At 39.1% G+C, this 16,783-nt stretch overlaps 3 protein-coding genes across 5 annotated transcripts; 1 reads left to right on the forward strand and 2 right to left on the reverse strand.

Annotated features, from left to right (window-relative positions):
* Positions 1-2,693: 2,693 nt before the first annotated feature.
* On the reverse strand, positions 2,694-6,385 carry LOC111807008 (protein DETOXIFICATION 34). The gene is made up of 7 exons (XM_023692573.1): positions 5,999-6,385; positions 5,210-5,835; positions 4,154-4,210; positions 3,844-4,082; positions 3,648-3,766; positions 2,952-3,038; positions 2,694-2,762 (listed from the first exon to the last, which is right to left on the reverse strand). Exons 1-7 carry the CDS (start codon positions 6,296-6,298, stop codon positions 2,694-2,696), a joined length of 1,497 nt encoding a protein of 498 aa, XP_023548341.1. The 5' UTR covers positions 6,299-6,385.
* Positions 6,386-7,160: 775 nt separating this feature from the next.
* Positions 7,161-10,933, forward strand: LOC111807179 (pentatricopeptide repeat-containing protein At2g46050, mitochondrial). 3 transcript variants are annotated; one of them, XM_023692774.1, is made up of 5 exons: positions 7,281-7,408; positions 7,500-9,236; positions 9,948-10,033; positions 10,129-10,219; positions 10,851-10,933. In XM_023692774.1, exon 2 carries the CDS (start codon positions 7,534-7,536, stop codon positions 9,154-9,156), a length of 1,623 nt encoding a protein of 540 aa, XP_023548542.1. In that variant the 5' UTR covers positions 7,281-7,408; positions 7,500-7,533; the 3' UTR covers positions 9,157-9,236; positions 9,948-10,033; positions 10,129-10,219; positions 10,851-10,933. The 3 variants fall into 3 exon arrangements, with proteins under 3 accessions (XP_023548541.1, XP_023548540.1, XP_023548542.1); XM_023692773.1 differs by having other exon boundaries at positions 7,161-9,236; positions 10,115-10,219; XM_023692772.1 differs by having other exon boundaries at positions 7,161-9,236.
* LOC111807178 lies at positions 10,448-16,783 on the reverse strand. Its single transcript, XM_023692771.1, has 14 exons — positions 16,352-16,783; positions 15,619-15,677; positions 15,322-15,430; positions 14,337-14,446; positions 14,029-14,097; positions 13,344-13,958; positions 12,685-13,214; positions 12,516-12,580; positions 11,995-12,074; positions 11,807-11,911; positions 11,507-11,646; positions 11,295-11,423; positions 10,970-11,122; positions 10,448-10,892 (listed from the first exon to the last, which is right to left on the reverse strand). The coding sequence occupies exons 1-14, from the start codon at positions 16,533-16,535 to the stop codon at positions 10,727-10,729; spliced, it is 2,514 nt and encodes an 837-aa protein (XP_023548539.1). The 5' UTR covers positions 16,536-16,783; the 3' UTR covers positions 10,448-10,726.

The following is a 16,783-nucleotide window of genomic DNA, read 5'->3' on the forward strand; positions in this document are numbered from 1 at the left end:
AAAAAAAAAAAAAAAAAAAAAAAAAAAAAAAAAAAAAAAACTAGATTTTATAGTATGATGATAAAATCCAATAGTTCTCATTTTCTTCTTGTTCATTAATTGAAAATCAAGACAAATTGGACACGATCGTGAGATGTGAAAGCACTTGATCCCATTTCGACTTTGATATGTAAAATCAAGAATGAATGAAATCAATCATCACTGCAAATCGTGCAACAGAGCTGAGAAACGAATTGTTGTGCAACAACTAGAACTCATATCCGAGGAGTTTTGAGCGTGAGCTTCTACTCATGCAGTGACAAATTTATTGTGGTTATCTATTTCCTTACACTTCATTCATTTTTCTGGTAGAATTCAATTTATACTACTTTCCTGTATATAGCTCACGCACGCACACATGAATCCATTAGTCGGGCTTGTACGCATACCCTCTAGGTCTATGGGCTAACACATGCTCAGGTTGTTGAAAACCAACGGAAAAGGAATGAATGTGTATAATATCATGGTGTATTTTTCTGTAACATATTGGAGAAGTAATCGATGCTCGTGTGACATACAATATGTATGTGGTCCCGCATTTAAAAAACATGGTTAAGCGAAATGATACACATAATACTTCCATACTTATCACGACATGAAATCCTCATGAGACAAGCATACATGTTCATGATGCATCATCATACATGTTCATGATGCATCATCATACATGGTAAATCATAGTGTCTCATAGAACATATACGTAATTATATGAATACAACAAGCATGTTCTATAGTTAGGAAATATATGCATCCCAAAAAATAATTAGAATATCATAGCATATTAGAATATAATGTAGAAGAGCTAGAAATTACGTGATATTCATGCATCACTCAATTCATTCAATCTAACTCGAGGACATTCTAGTAGTAAGTCCACTTACCTGTTGGTCTAAGCCGATGTCTTTAGACTTTTCTTAGCTGATAGTAACCTAATTCTACTTATTGCGGTCCAACTTCACCTATGATGTTCTGCACCATCGAATTTAGAACCTATTCATAGAACTAAGTTTTCCTAATTTTCTTAATTGATCGTAAACTACCATAAATATCTCAAATGGAAAAATAGTAGTCTTACTGGCATCAATTGTTGCCAACTATGTCAAAATGATAGAGAGGGACTCAAAAAAATCACTATAGGGGGCGTGGCTTGTCCAAGTCACATGTGCACTAGTTTCGGAGTCGAGCTGAGTGTTGCAAGTCAAAGGTTAAGAAACGACTTGGACCACATTGTGGGCTTGGGCGAGTGGCTTGGACGTTGGCGATACTCGTGAGAATGGGCTAAAGCGCTAGTAGGCTAGACCCATGAGGATCCCATAGCTTAAAATCATGGCATACGTTTGTAATGCAAGTCGAACCTCTATTCATTAATAACATAACGAGCCTATGAAACATGCCTACATAATTCTTGTCATATCTTTTATACTTAACATAATTTATTAAGGTTTATGTATCGTAGATTAATAATATCTTATATATGATTCCACAACATGGCACGATAACATTATAGCATAACACGACATAACATGGTATAATATAACATAACATAGCATAATAATTATAATCATGACATGTGCAAGAGCCATGAGACACGTGTCATCATGTGTCGTACAGTTCGTCCAACCAAGCCAACAATAGAGCCGCTTACTTGATTGACCTAGACCGAAGTTACTATCTTATCCTTGGTGTTAACTCGAAACTATCCTTGAAATCCGAGTCAACCTAGGTAGACCTATGATATGGAGTTGGAACATGTTGGAGAGCTTAATCCGCGTAATGATCTCGAATAATTCTCTAACTTAAAACATTTTAAATCCGTGAAACAGTGGCCGTACTCATCTTGATTGCCTCCAATAACGTTAAACAGCTCAAAAGGTAGGAAAGGGTCCAAAAAGTCCAACTTGAGCCGGGTAAGCCATCCAAGCCGAGTCGCTAGAGCCACGCGAGCCGACCGATGGATGGATCGGCTCAACTAAGCTGCACGCAAGCTCTGTACTGGGAGCGGCTCGGCACACGCAGCAACTCGGGTCGACATGTGGGCTTCGAGTCAATGCACAGGTCGTGGCTGGCGCCTGGTTATGGGCCGCGTCTTCGTTTGGGCCGCAACTTCTAGGTAATCATGCGAGTTGGGCTGGAGCGTTGACGGGTCGAGAGACGGGCAGGCAATTGGGTAGAACCGTGAGCAGGCTAGTGCGTGCATCTGGACGAGTCTCGGATCCGGTTCAACCCGACTCCGAAGCTGGCCGACGGGTTTCTTCTTCCCTAATCGATTACTGCTATTTTCATCCATTTCTCTATCTATTTTTAAATTTTTTTTAAAAGTTAAAATTATTAATATTTTAAATCAAATATTTTTAAATTTTAAAAAAATTCAAAATATTAACAAAAAAATTTAAAAATTCAAAAATATTTTCGAAACAAAGTACAAATTCGTTTACAAAATATTTTAAGATATTATTTCAAATTTAAAACACGAACATATATTTAAAATTATAAGTATTTTTATTAATATAGCCTTAAAATATTTTTTTTTCCTAAAAATTTTATTCCGATAACATATCAAACCTAACCTATGAGTAAAAAATATTTAAAAAAAAAAAAAAAAAAAAAAAACGTTGAAATTAAATGGCTCTTTCCAAAGGTTAGAGAGCCAATCTTTACGTGGGATCAGAGGGCACCGCGTCCTTCCCCATCCACCTTCTCATTCTCTCTGTCGTTTCCTCTACCTGAAAATTAATATATTTATTTTTAAAGTTAAGAGATCTATTAGACATACCATTACAATTTTGAAAAGTTAATTTAATAAAAAATATATATATATTATATAAATTTTTTTAATATTTTATTTAGATATAATTTTAATGCTTAAAACAGAGAAAAGAACATAATTTGAAAATATAGTTGGACAAACTCACCTCCTTGTTCCAATTGGTCTTATAAACAATAAACAGAAGAATTATTGTCTGCAAGAATGTCCCACATATCATACCAATCCATATGCCCTGCAATGTTAAATCATCGGTAGATTCAAAAAGAGGTTCCGTTCACGAGTTTAAAACGTTCGAGATCAAAAAGCAGCAAAAATTTATATAACAAATAAATTTTATCAACCTAGGTTTACATTATAACACGAGCTTATAGTCCATAAGATAAACAAACTCGTAGATAATTAGGTTATGCTTCAATAGATTCAAAGGGAGGTTCCATACACGAGTTTAAAACACTCGTTATCAGGAAGCAGCAAAAATTCATATAACGACCTACGTTTGGATTCAGATATAAATTTTATCAACCTAGGTTTACATTATAACACGAGCTTATGTCTATAAGAACAACAAACTCGTAAATAATTAGGCTATGCATCAGTAGATTCAAAAGAAGGTTCCGTACATGAGTTTAAGACACTCGTTATCGGGAAGCAGCAAAAATTCGTATAACGACCTACGTTTGAATTCATATATAAATTTTATCGACCTAGGTTTGCATTATAACACGTAGATGATTAGGTTATGCAAGCTCGAGCACCAAATATAGACTCGTTTTTCTTAATCTTAGGTTATAAAAGACTAACCGATAAATCGAACAGTTCTAACACGGATTGAAACGCTTACCTCGACGCCTAAACTTGTTTTGTAGCCAAGAAGAAAGCCAAAAGGAAGGCCAACAACATAATAACAAAACAAGTTAATGTAAGCCACTAAAGCTTGCCAACCTCCTCCAACAGCTACACCTGCAAAAACATAATCAAAACCCTAATTTAGAACAAAATTTTCTTCCCATTTTTGCTCCAAATTACAATGTTGTTACCTGATATCACTGGTTGAACACTGTTGAGCACCATTGTTATACCTAAAAGGAAGGCCAAGTTAGAAACTGCCTCTTGCATCTCTTTGCTATCTGTAAATATGATTGCGAAATAGTCTTTCGTTGCTAAGATAAGCGCTGCGAAAAGAAGCCCGATGCAGAGTGACTCGACGACGGTCACGATGACGGAGTACTTTGCTGCCCTTGGATGCCCTAATCCGAGCTCGTTCGAGACACGAACGCTGAACAAGAGAGAAAAAGAATATGAAGGAGAACTCGAGAAAGNTTTTTGTAGGGTTTTTGATGTTCTAACCTTACGGCTGCATTGATCCCTATGAACAACATGCCTTCCCATCCATTTAGATTCATGCTGAAATAAGATTATAAGAACATGTTCATCAGCATTTCGTAAGTGGGGACGGGGACGGAGATGAAAATGTCTTTTTTGCCTCCTATTTCAATTTTTATCTCTCTAAAATTTTCATTTATAAGAACATGTTCATCAATACTGAAAAAGATAAGCATTTCACGAGCGGGGATTGAGACGAGGACAAAAATGTCTTTTACGTCTCCGTTTGTAACACCCCAGATCCACCGCTAGTAGATATTGTCCTCTTTAGACTTTCCCTTTCGGGCTTCCCCTCAAGGCTTTAAAACGCGTCTACTACGGGAAGGTTTCCACACCCACCAACCAACCAATGTGGGACATCACAATTCACACCCTTCGGGGCCCAGCGTCCTCACTGACACTCTATCCTTCCTCCAATCGATGTGGGACCACCCCCTATTGGGGCCCAGCGTCATTATTGGCACACCGCCTCGTGTCTACCCCCTTCTGGGAACAGCGAGAAGGCTGGCACATTGTTCAGTGTCTGGCTCTGATACCATTTGTAACGGCCCAGATCCATCGCTAGCAGATATTGTCCTCTTTGGGCTTTCCCTTTCGGGCTTCCCCTCAAGTCTTTAAAACGCGTCTACTGGTGAAGGTTTCCACACCCTTATAAATGATGGTTTGTTCTCCTCCCCAACCAATGTGAGACATCACACCGTTCTTGGTTACTATTTCAATTTTTATCTCTGCAAAATTCTTATTTATTTTTACGAAGATTGAGGTGGGGTTCTCTGCACGGAATACAAAAGTATTGGATTTTCACAGAGAATTTTCCGTCCCGGACCTCATTTAGCTAATTATGGAGAAATTTCTCTTAACTTTCTCCTTCATTCTCCGTTCGGGAGTTACCTACTACGTTCGAGGTAGGTCTTTAGAAGGCCCTGACTTCGAGAGGTTAAATGAACATCTCTACGGTTAATATTTTAAAGTTCGATGACCAAAATAGTAATTTTACAAGTATAAGAGGGTGTAAATTACCAAATTGAGAGCGAACCAACGGCAATAATGGGATCATCAAGGTGGCCAGTAAGGACAATTATGGTCATAAAATACCAAATCTCCAAGCAAAGCATAATCGCCGAAGCAAGTGAAAGCTTCATAAAGTCCCATAAGTCCTTGAAAGCCAGCCATGAGAAGCCCTTCCAGCATTCACTACACCACCCAAGAATATAAACCACCTGAGCAATGGAGATTCCCCATGCCGACACGTCGTACGCCACCGCAGCTCCGGCGATACCCCAATCGAACACTTTGATGAACAAAACCAAAAGTCCGACGTGAGCTAACAGCGCCCCGAACCCAATCCATGCCAATATCCCAACTCGACTCTGAGCTTGTAGAAATTTCTGCGTCGGAAAGTTGATGGCCAAAGAGAACATTTGTGGGATTATTTGAATCGAGAATTTCCCCGCCATGTTCGCGATTTTAGGCTCTTGGCCGAGGAGCTCGAGGATTGGAGTAGCGTAAATGTAGAGTGGAAGTAGAATGACGCATGTGCCTAAAAGAATTATCCATGAACGTTGCATGTAGACTCCTAACATGTTCATTTGACCCGCACCGTATGCCTGCCCGCATAGCGTCTCGAGGGCGCTCCCCATCCCGAGCTATACGGGAAAAAAAGAAACAATTGTCAATAGTCCAACTCCGTGGTCTTAGTAGTTTAAAATTCATAACGATTTCATTCCTACCATAAAAATTCTTACATAGTTCAAATATGAATAAAAAAATTTCGTGTTCGTGCTCGGAACCAAGAAAAGAGGTACTAACCAAGAACCCGAACGAGAAATTAGAAATGACGTTCAAGGAAATGGCAATGGCAGAGAGCTCCAAATCGCCAATATGGCCAACAAAGATGCTGGTGAATGAGTTCATTCCATAATTACACAAAATATTAAAGGCAATAGGGCCAGCAATTCTCCAAAGCTTTCTCGACTCAATCCAACAAACATATCTCGCATCGTCGTACGACCCCACCGGTCGATAATCCTCGCTCGATTCAATCAGCACCGTCGGCGCGTGGTGGAGCACGACGGTGTCCATGGCATCGATGCCATCGAACCTTGCCATGCCGCTTGCCGTTGCTTCTTCTGAAGCTTCATTTTCTTGTTTGGTCCCTATGTTTACTCGTGGGGTTCGGTTTTCTTTTCTTTTCTCTTCGTGCGGCTTCGTTTCTTCTTGAAATGTCAAACGTTGTCGTCGTTGTTGTGTTTTCTTTTCTCTTCGTTTTCTTTTTCGTGGGTGATTGCTTTATATTTGTTCTCTATGATTTAGGACGACCATTGACAGAGAAGGTTGTTTGGTACAATCTAGAGGTACCATTCTATCCCTAAAAACAAGCAAACAAACGTCGGTTTAAACCCTACTTTAATCTCGTCTTCATTTTCATCTTAAAACTAAAATATACAACTTAGCACATAAGAACTTACTAGGCCAAAAATTGCTCGTTATAACACAAATCGATTTAAAAAACAGCTATATTCAACCCATTTTAGGGTTACGTTTATTTTCACGTTTTTACTAAAAGGGTTAAACACATTTTTCAACGTCTGAATAATCAATTTTTTTGTCGGGTCATTATCAACTTCATTAATACTATCAGTACACATTATTTAATAACGTTGAATAAGTTGTAACAACAATTTTAATATTTTATATAGTTGAAGTAATTTTTAAAATAAGCTTTTTTTATTAAAAAAAAAAAAAAAAAAAAAAAAAAAAAACTCTTTACAATATATTTTAACATAATTTCAAATTTTAAAAATATTAAATTAAAGTTTTTCAAATTTTAGTAATATTTGGTATAATTTAACCCAAAAAATATTTGTTGGTTTTTTAATATTTGCGGGCCCCACATTATTTGTAGTAATTAATTAAAAACTTATTTTTTTTGCAATTAATCCGCACCGTACATTAACGATAACAAAAAAAAAAAAAGAAAAAACAAATTCTGCAGGCCCCGCAATGTTCTCCGGTTGATGTCACCGTCCATTTCCAACCGCCATTCTTCCTCCGGCGGCCGTTACTACGCCACCGTTAACATCGGCTTATTTGGCCGTCTCAGATCATTTTCATTGATGTTGATTTGGCCGTCGACCCACTTTGGGTGTTGTCGTCTGGTCCATTCCTTTTCTTTCAACGTCCTGAAAGCCGCTGCTGATGTGAAATCCATTTCTCGAGGTACCAAATTGCACAGCCTCGTCATAAAGTTGGGATTGGCTAATGAACTGTCTGTACAGAACAAACTATTGAAGGTTTATGTTAAATGCAGGGATCTGGGTCGTGCACGGAACCTGTTTGATGAAATGCGTAGGAGAAATGTTGTGTCGTGGAACACGGTGATTTGTGGGGTTGTTGATTGCGGGTATGGAGGTGAGTTTAGGATGAGGGAGCGTTCGATTCTCTCATGTTTTAAGAATATGTTGATGGATATGGTAGACCCAGATGGTGTCACGTTTAATGGATTGTTTCGTTCTTGTGATGTGATGAATGATGTTGGAAGTGGCAAGCAATTGCATGGTTTTGTGATCAAAATTGGGTTTGATTTGGATTGTTTTGTGGGGAGTGCAGTGGTTGATTTTTATGCGAAATGTGGGTTATATGAAGATGCGAGATTGGCTTTTAGCAGCGTTCTGTATAAGGATCTGGTTTTGTGGAATGTGATGTTGTACTGTTATGTGTTTAATTGTTTGGCCAAAGAAGCGATTGAAATCTTTTTCTTGATGCAGTTGGAAGGCTTTACAGGTGACGATTTTACATTCAGCAGCCTGCTAAGTTCGTGCAAGTATAAAGGATCAGGGGAATTGGGTAAGCAGCTCCATGTTCATCTTATAAAACACTCATTTGATTTAGATATTCTAGTAGCAAGTTCACTTGTCAATATGTATGCCAAAAACAATCATTTATATGATGCTCGCAAAGTGTTTGATGAAATGCCAATTCGAAATTCTGTGTCTTGGACCACTATGATTGTTGGGTATGGGCAGCAAGAACATGGGAAAGAGGCGGTGAAACTTTTGAGGAGAATGTTTGAGGAAGATTATTACCCTGATGAATTAACTTTTGCTAGTGTGCTAAGTTCTTGTGGCTTTACTTCTGGGGCTTGTGAGCTGATCCAGGTTCATTCTTGCTTGATAAAACTTGGTTTTGAAGCATTTTTGTCTGTTAATAATGGTTTGATAAATGCATATTCGAAGTGTGGTGCCATTTCTCCAGCTTTACAATGCTTTAGATTAATTGCAGAACCAGATTTGGTTTCATGGACATCAATTATATGTGGACTTGCATTTTGTGGGCTTGAGAAAGATGCTGTTGAGTTATTTGATAAGATGTTATCTCAGGCCATTAGACCAGATAAAATTGCATTTCTTGGTGTTCTTTCTGCCTGTAGTCATGGGGGATTTGTAAACATGGGGCTTCACTACTTCAACTTAATGACTAATGAGTACCAAATTGTTCCTGATTCAGAGCATTTGACTTGCTTGATCGACCTTATCGGTCGAGCGGGTAGTCTAGACGAGGCTTTTAATCTTTTGAAATCAGTGTCGGAGGAGGCTGGACCAGATGCTTTCAGGTCGTTTATTCGAGCATGTAGAACTCATGGGCATTTGGGATTAGCAAAATGGGCAATGGAGTTTGCATCAGATCCATATAAACCAGTGAATTGTTCTCTAATGTCGAATATGTATGCTTCTGAAGGAAGATGGTCAGATGTGGCGATAATGCGCAAACTGATGAAGGATGGTTGTGAACCAAAAGTGCCAGGCTTTAGTTGGATAGAGATTGCTGGTTATAACCATTCGTTTGTATCAAGTGATAGATCCCATCCACAGTCTTCAGATCTCTATGAAATGTTAGGATTATTACTCAACACGATGAAGAAAGATTACAAGTCCATAGCGTCCAACATAGATATTGAGCCCGAATGAATGCCAAATCTTGGGTGGACATGAACCATAATCCATTTTGAGGTTCAGCCCTTGACTTCAATACCTGTTCATCTAAATCTGTAAGTCTAAATTGATTTTGCATACGAACTTTAGGTCTTCCATGTTGACAATGGTTGGGAGAGGAGGCCCACCTCGGCTAATTAAGAGGTTATCATGAGTTTATAAGGAAGGAATACATCTCCATTGGTATGAGATTTTTTGGAGAAACAAAAAACAAAGCCATGAGAGCTTATGCTCAAAATTGACAATATCATACTATTGTGGAGAGTCATGGTTCCTAACATGATATTAGAGTCATGCCCTTAACTTAACCATGTCAATAGAATTCTCAAATGTCGAACAAAGAAGTTGTGAATCTCGAAGGTATAGTCAAAAGTGACTCAAGTGTCGAATCAAAGGTGTACTTTGTTCAAGGGCTCTAAAAGAGTCGAGCCTCGATTAAGGAGGTTGTTCAAGGACTCAATAGAGCTCAGGGGAGAATCTATGGTATACTTTGTTCGAGGGGAGGATTGTTGGGAGAGGAGTCCCACATCGGCTAATTAAGGGGTTGATTATGAATTTATAAGCAAGGAATACATCTCTATTGATATGAGACCTTTTAGAGAAACTAAAAGCAAAGCCACGAGAGCTTATACTCGAAATGGACAATATCATATCATAGTGGAAAGTCGTGATTCTTAACATTTTAGAGTAGGAATCACCCCACCATAAAAAAGCAACGAACCAAACTCCTTTCCTGTTATTGTGAAGGATTCGGTGTTATTGTGAAGGATTCGGTCTTCTAAATGGCTGTAGCTCACGCTTGAGTGAGCAAAGGAAGCAGGAGCTCATTTTGCTAGACCAGCAGTATATGGTGGTAAGCTATAGTTCATCAAACATCCATTCATGTTGAAGTTATTTTGTTGATCTTGACTTTAAAATATCCCTTTAACTAAAGCTTCACGATTGTAGGCTTAACAACAGATGCAGAGATGAGGAATGAGAAGCATACAAAAATACTCGGCCATGGCAATACTTCAACTCGCTACAAGGACGTAAACAGGTACGTTTTAGTTAGTCCCTAAACCAATATTTCAGTTAAAGAAACCAACGCTAAAACCAAATTTTCAAAAGCTGAGCCAACCTTACTGACTGAAACGAACTAAAATCTCATCGAATCAAACCAAACGACCCAACAGATAATTTCGAGTTTTCTAGTTTGCCCCGAACAGGAGCTACCTCAAACTGGATAGACATCAGTTATCCAAATTTGGTGACTAAAGCTCTGGTATAAATTTGTTCAATAAGGATCATAATAGATATACTAGGCATGAATTCAAGCCTGTTATTTTTGGTTCCAATGTTTTTCTCATTGAACCCAAAACAAGTGATCATTCTATCTAATCTAAGTTATGCATATTCACAATTCATGTCCTCCCAAAAGAAGAAAGAATATCACAGAAGAAAACCCAAACCTGTAGACAATAATTTACAGTAAATAATTGAAAAGCTATGTTTGTTTGGTATAAGTCTTCAATCGGCTGAAACTCGCAAAATTGCCTCTTTCTTTCTATACACTTCTAGGCAACGAATTCTGCCTAGCCAATTCATAATTTATGTTAGAACCTCTTTCGTTTTCACCATTCGGAACAATCGAATTGTCACGGTCTAAAACTCTTGCTTCTTTTGAACAGAGGAAGAGGAATGACGACATGTAGATAGTGAAGTGCCAAACGCTGTCAACAATCAAAGGATCGAAACTTAGAGAGACAAAAGAGAGAGGGAAAGATAGAGAGGGGCTGTTTTGTGGTACCTATGCCAAATCCAGTAGGTTTCAGAAGTTTCCAAATTCCAGCTTATGGCAGCCATAGCCAATGCTGTGAAACCTGCAATCATAAAGCCCCATCGATATCTTCTGTATAGAGTCTTCAAAAGCTTGTGCCCCCATGCTTTGATAGATTCCCATCTGCACCTAAATTAATAAGTTTCTGAAGACCAAAAGGGTGGCACCCTGATTTTCAGAGGCCACCTTTTCATATTTCAAATCGCTTCTAAAGGCCGATTTACGTGCTTTAAGAACTTAGTTGAAAATAATGCCACAACTATTCTTCTGAAAACATTTATGAGAAGATTCTCACCTGTGAAGCACATTCAAAGAAATTCGCATCGGTAGGGAGAACGACCTATACTTCGTCGATAACTCAATCAGCCATCCAACAAGAAGACCCAGTGTACCAATTGCTAGCACAATAGCAATATTGGAAGTCCTGCAGACGTTCAAAATTTGGTCACCATAACGGATTACTCTTTTCATCTAAAAGGGGCAAGCCATATGTAGCATTTCAGTTACCGTGTCGCCTTGGTTATAGCCATGAGAGCAGTTAGGATTGCAACAACGGTATGTATCGCCCTTTTATAAACTTCTTCGATTGTGGCTAGGTACACGAAAGTGCTAACGACAGCCATGAAAGACATCCAGAAGTCCATAAACTGAAAGTTATCAGGTCATCAGTCTAAATACGACAGGTAGACAGTTTTACCAATTCATCAGATTGGTTTCGAGGTCTTTTGTGAAAAATGCAGGGCGAACTCGTGGTATAAAATGTTATGATATGCTTAATAGGCAAAGACTGATAAGCAAAACTTGTACCTGTAATACATTGAATGACAATGGACACCAAGTTCCTACATCACAAGCATGATATAAAGCACTTGAAATCCCACTTGAGGTAAACAGCACCCACTCTGCTAGAGCCTGCAAGAACAATCTTTATGGGTTGGAAAAAGAATTACTTTCTGGAATTCAAGGAAAAACAAGAAAATTGTCATCAGATTTGCCTTTTGTCGAAGAGCCCAAAAGGCGGGAAAGATGGCAGCAGCATTCGACGCGATGAGCGCAATTGATTGTTGCACATGCCCTGCATGAATTTCGAGATAATGAAACAGAGTATGAGACTTGAGAATTTATATAACAGCCCATGCCCACCGCTAGCAGATATTGTCCTCTTTGTGCTTTTCCTTTTAGCTTCCCCCAAGATTTTAAAACTCATATGCTAGGGAGAGGTTTTCACACTCTTATAATACTTCGTTCCCCTCTCCAACCGATGTGGGATCTCACAATCCACCCCCCTTGGGGCCAACGTTCTTACTAGCACACCGCTTGGTGTCTGGCTCTGATACCATTTGTAACAGCCCAAACCCACCGCTAGCAGATATTGTCCTCTTTGGGTTTTCCCTTTCGAGCTTCCCCTCAAGGTTTTAAAACACGTCTGCTAGGGAGAGATTTCCACACCTTGATAAAGAATACTTCGTTCCCATGACAATATGTGGATTTGATATAAAGCTAAAGTAAATTTTACCTTTATGGTCTACTATCTCAACGCTGCAATCAAAGCCTCCATGGTTTCTGTCACAGGAACAAAAGCTGGAAGAAAAACAATAACGATACTCAGTTTACCGAGCTAGTGAATCGGAGAGTTAAAAGATCAGAGCACGAAAATATGCAATGTAAGGGTCAATAAAGCACACCTAAACGTTGTGGCTCCACTAGCATCAAAAGCATATTCACATCTTCCATGGGACGAGCATTTGTTCGGGCATCGCTCAAGCGTGACCGACATAATAGTCCGATCTTCGGACAAACTTCTGTTGACTGGATGCCTTAATCCGAAAACCCAAGTTCCTTCACTGGCATATAAAATATAGAAATCTATCTTTACATCACTTGAATTGTAGAGGGAAAGGAATGTTGAGCCACCACTGTTGCTGGTTTGGTTTTTATAACAGTAATCCCAGTTATCAAGAGATGGTAATCCACCAAATCTAGCATAGACTTCATACTCCATTGTCTCACTAGCTGATAATTGAAAGTGAATATTTGCTCCAGCCGAGCCACGAGGAACGTCCAAAGTAAAATACGTCCAAGCATACTTCTCTTGTCCATGATTTGACGTGTTGCTTAGAAGGGGTTCGACAGCAAAGTTCGGCCCTTCGAAGTACTGTTCTTTGATCGGCATAAAATATGATTCGAAAGGAGATGAACTTCTTGCAACGATCGCCTGCAGAAACGCAAATGCATTTAGAACCCATATTCTACAGCTTGTGTATTCATATTATTGTCATTTACTTGCGCAGGTACAAGATCGAGCTTAGATCGAACCTAAGGGGCATTGCATGACGTATCTTACCTGCAGGACGTATCTGTTCCATGTACAATTAGGTCCAGTCTTTCCATAGGGACACTGCAGCACATATGATTCCATGGAATAACAAACACTCACATTGTTGGCAGGAACGGTTCGAAGTTCTTTCGAAAGATCAAGAGGAGCTATGGAGATATACCATCGGCCGACTTTTGGAGAACGGATAACCAAAGGGCCAGTGGTTAAGTTACTCGAATAATCATGCAGCACAACCGAAGGAATTGCACCAAGACGAGCGAAACCCATCAAACAAATTCCACTGATATTACTAGAGCTATCTGACTTTGTTAAGTTGAGACTCACATTTGTTGCTGAAATGGTCAGCTCTTCTGCCACACCCTCCACATCCAAGTGGTACATTTTCGGATCACCATCTTGAAGACAAAATGTTTTAAATGTACTCCCGCACGCAAGCAAACTTTCGACTGTTCGGTTATAGGACATAGCCTCTAAAACATTTTCAGCTATGTTACGACCATCGGATAAAGAACATGAGAGCGGATCGACTGTTTGATTGCAATATTGCCCGAACATCGTGGAGGATGAACATCCTTCCACTGTAACGTTGGCACTGAAAGAATACGAAGGCCCTCGGACTATCTGCAATGCAAGGAGATAAGTACATGTACCATTTCGCAATCGGTGAGCATGCATATACACATACACGTACCATTTTCGATTGTGTTCTTGAAGACCCGACGCCATTGAAAAGACCAAAATACCAGACTCCTGGAGATATCTGAACAACTAAATAAACGATATCAATGTCACCCGCCAACAATAAAAAAAGAACTAAGAAGAGCAATGGCTCATATCAGGGAGTTTCAAAATAGATATTAGAAGAAAGATCTTATAAAAGAAGCCAAAACAAAAACACGAGGATATAACGTGGTATTTGAATTATACTCTCGAGCTGTTCGTTTCCATAAGAAGTATTCTAAAATCTTTAATCGAAAAAGAAAATGATTCTCGATATACCTGCTCATTTGTCAACTTTACTTCGATATATCGCTGCATCGGATAGCATTGTTCCAGATTTTGATGGCCTTGGATTCCCTCAATTGAAATGTTCGTCAAAGGAGCTAACCCTGTTGCAGGAGAGAACTTCTAAACGTCACTTAAATAAAGTCATTTAAAACACAGTCTAGATATCAGAGAAGTGAAACGTATCATTCCACCGCTAGCAAACATTGTCCTCTTTGGGTTTTCCCTCAAGATTTATAAAACGCGTCTGCAGGGAGAGGTTTTCACACCCTTATAAAGAATGTTTCGTTCTCCTTCCCAACCGATGTGGGTTCTCACAATCCACCCCCCTTCGGGGGCCCACCGTTCTTGCTGGCACATCGCTTTGTGTCCACCCCTTTCGGGGCTTAGCCTCCTCGTTGGCACATTGCTCAGTGTCTGGCTCTGATACCATTTGTAACAGCTCAAGCCCACCACTAACAGATATTGTCCTCTTTGGGTTTTCCCTCTCAAGCTTCTCCTCATTGTTTTTTAAAACGCGTCTACTAGGAAGAGGTTTCCACACTCTTATAAAGAATGTTTTGTTCTCCTCCCTACTTACGTGGGATTTCACAATCCACCCCCTTCAGGGCCCGGTGTCCTCACTGGCACTCGTTTTCTTCTCCAATTGATGTGGGACCCCCCAAATTCATTCCCTTTGGGGCCCAGCATCCTTGCTAGCACATCACCTCATGTCCATCCCCCTCTGAGGCTCAGCTTCCTTATTGGCACATCGCCCAGTGTCTGGTTCTGATACCATCTGTAACAGTTCAAGCACACTGCTAGCAGATATTGTCCTCTTTGGACTTTTCCTTTCGAGTTTTCCCTCAAGGTTTTTAAAATGCGTCTGTTAGGAAAAGGTTTCCACACCCTTATAAAGAATGTTTCGTTCTCCTCCCTAACCAGACAAACTAGAACAACTATATGAAGCCTGTTTTAAGTTGTAGCTAACTCAAACAACCTGAATCTATTATGGAAGTGTTCGAAGCTTCCGGCAACGGAGGACTGCCTTCTCTGAAGCAAACAATAGGCAAAGCACGCTTCGGTATCTTTCTTGCCTTTGTAATGTCCTGAAAACAATGCACACGGTAAGAACCACGAAAACCGAGGGACTAACAGAGATTGCAATTGTAATGACTATAACATTTTCAGAGGAAATGTAGCATAAACAATCAACACAGGCCACTTGAAGTCACAGGAGAACCATCAGATATCAGAGTTTAAGTAGTTCTAGTTTCAAACTTGGTTGAGTACTTACAAGATTTACATCTGAGTTCAATGAAATTGATAATGATGAGAACCATGGCGGCAACTCAACTGGAACAAGGAACAAAAACAACAAAATTACAACCTTAAAAAACACTTACGAGTAGAAATTTTGCAAACTTATCTCAAACAACAGACAAAATTCCTTAAACTCCTCGATGCTTAAGATCTAAAAGTAAAACACATGAATAAATGAAACCTTTCCACAAACAAAACCCTAATTCCAAGCCAGAAACCCCAATTAAATATGGCTTGAAAATCCATTCCTGAGTCCTTTTGATCATTGTATCCAAATTTGAAACTCTTATCATTATATACTGTGAAGATTGATACTAAAAAACAGCATGATTTTCAGACAGAAATTAGCTCAAATTCAGGATTACATTAAACTCAACAGCGATCTATGCATCAAACAGAACCTGTTCATAACAAATTCCACAGAACTCCAAAGAAAATCATGAGCCTAATGAAACTATAACTCAATTCAAAATTCTAAAATCGACCCACGAACAATAGTCTATTCATTGATCAAATCACAGCTTAAATACACAAAACCAAAGATAAAATCAGGGGAAACTACTTGATTAGCATAGAGCAAGTAAACAAAGAACTACAAGTTCTACAAATCGTTGAAGTTCTTGAATTAATAACGCAATCGATCACTCAATAAACAGCAGAGAATCGCATCAAAATCCAGAATAGGTTTAAAAAATTAAAACACGCACCTCTAAAATATCGTAGTTGAAATGGCTGCAACTGGGAATCAGGGTACGTAAGGCTAGAAACTGTGAATGTATTGTGAGGAACAAAATCGTCGAAGGAATGACAGTAGCCGAAGAAACTCGAGAAGAACACGAAAAGACATAGAATCGGACTGTGAAGAGTGTAAAGAATCGAATTCGAAGCCATCTTGAAGTTGGATTGTACCCTTTTTTTTAATTGAAGTTTCCCTTTGAATAGTTGTGCTCCAACAGGATCATACGATCATAGGGGAAAAGGGGAAGCAGGAATCTAAGCGATGAAGTAAAAGAAATTTTGGGTTATTCGCGCATCGTATAGAACGCTGAAGGATGAAGTTCGGTTGCTTTTTGGGCAATTTCTCTTATCAATGGAGGCTTTGATTTTGGACTGAGAGAGCTCTCTGGTTTTGCTTTTTC

This window comes from Cucurbita pepo, chromosome LG12, assembly GCF_002806865.2.
Source record: "Cucurbita pepo subsp. pepo cultivar mu-cu-16 chromosome LG12, ASM280686v2, whole genome shotgun sequence".
NCBI classification, from domain to species: domain Eukaryota; kingdom Viridiplantae; phylum Streptophyta; class Magnoliopsida; order Cucurbitales; family Cucurbitaceae; genus Cucurbita; species Cucurbita pepo.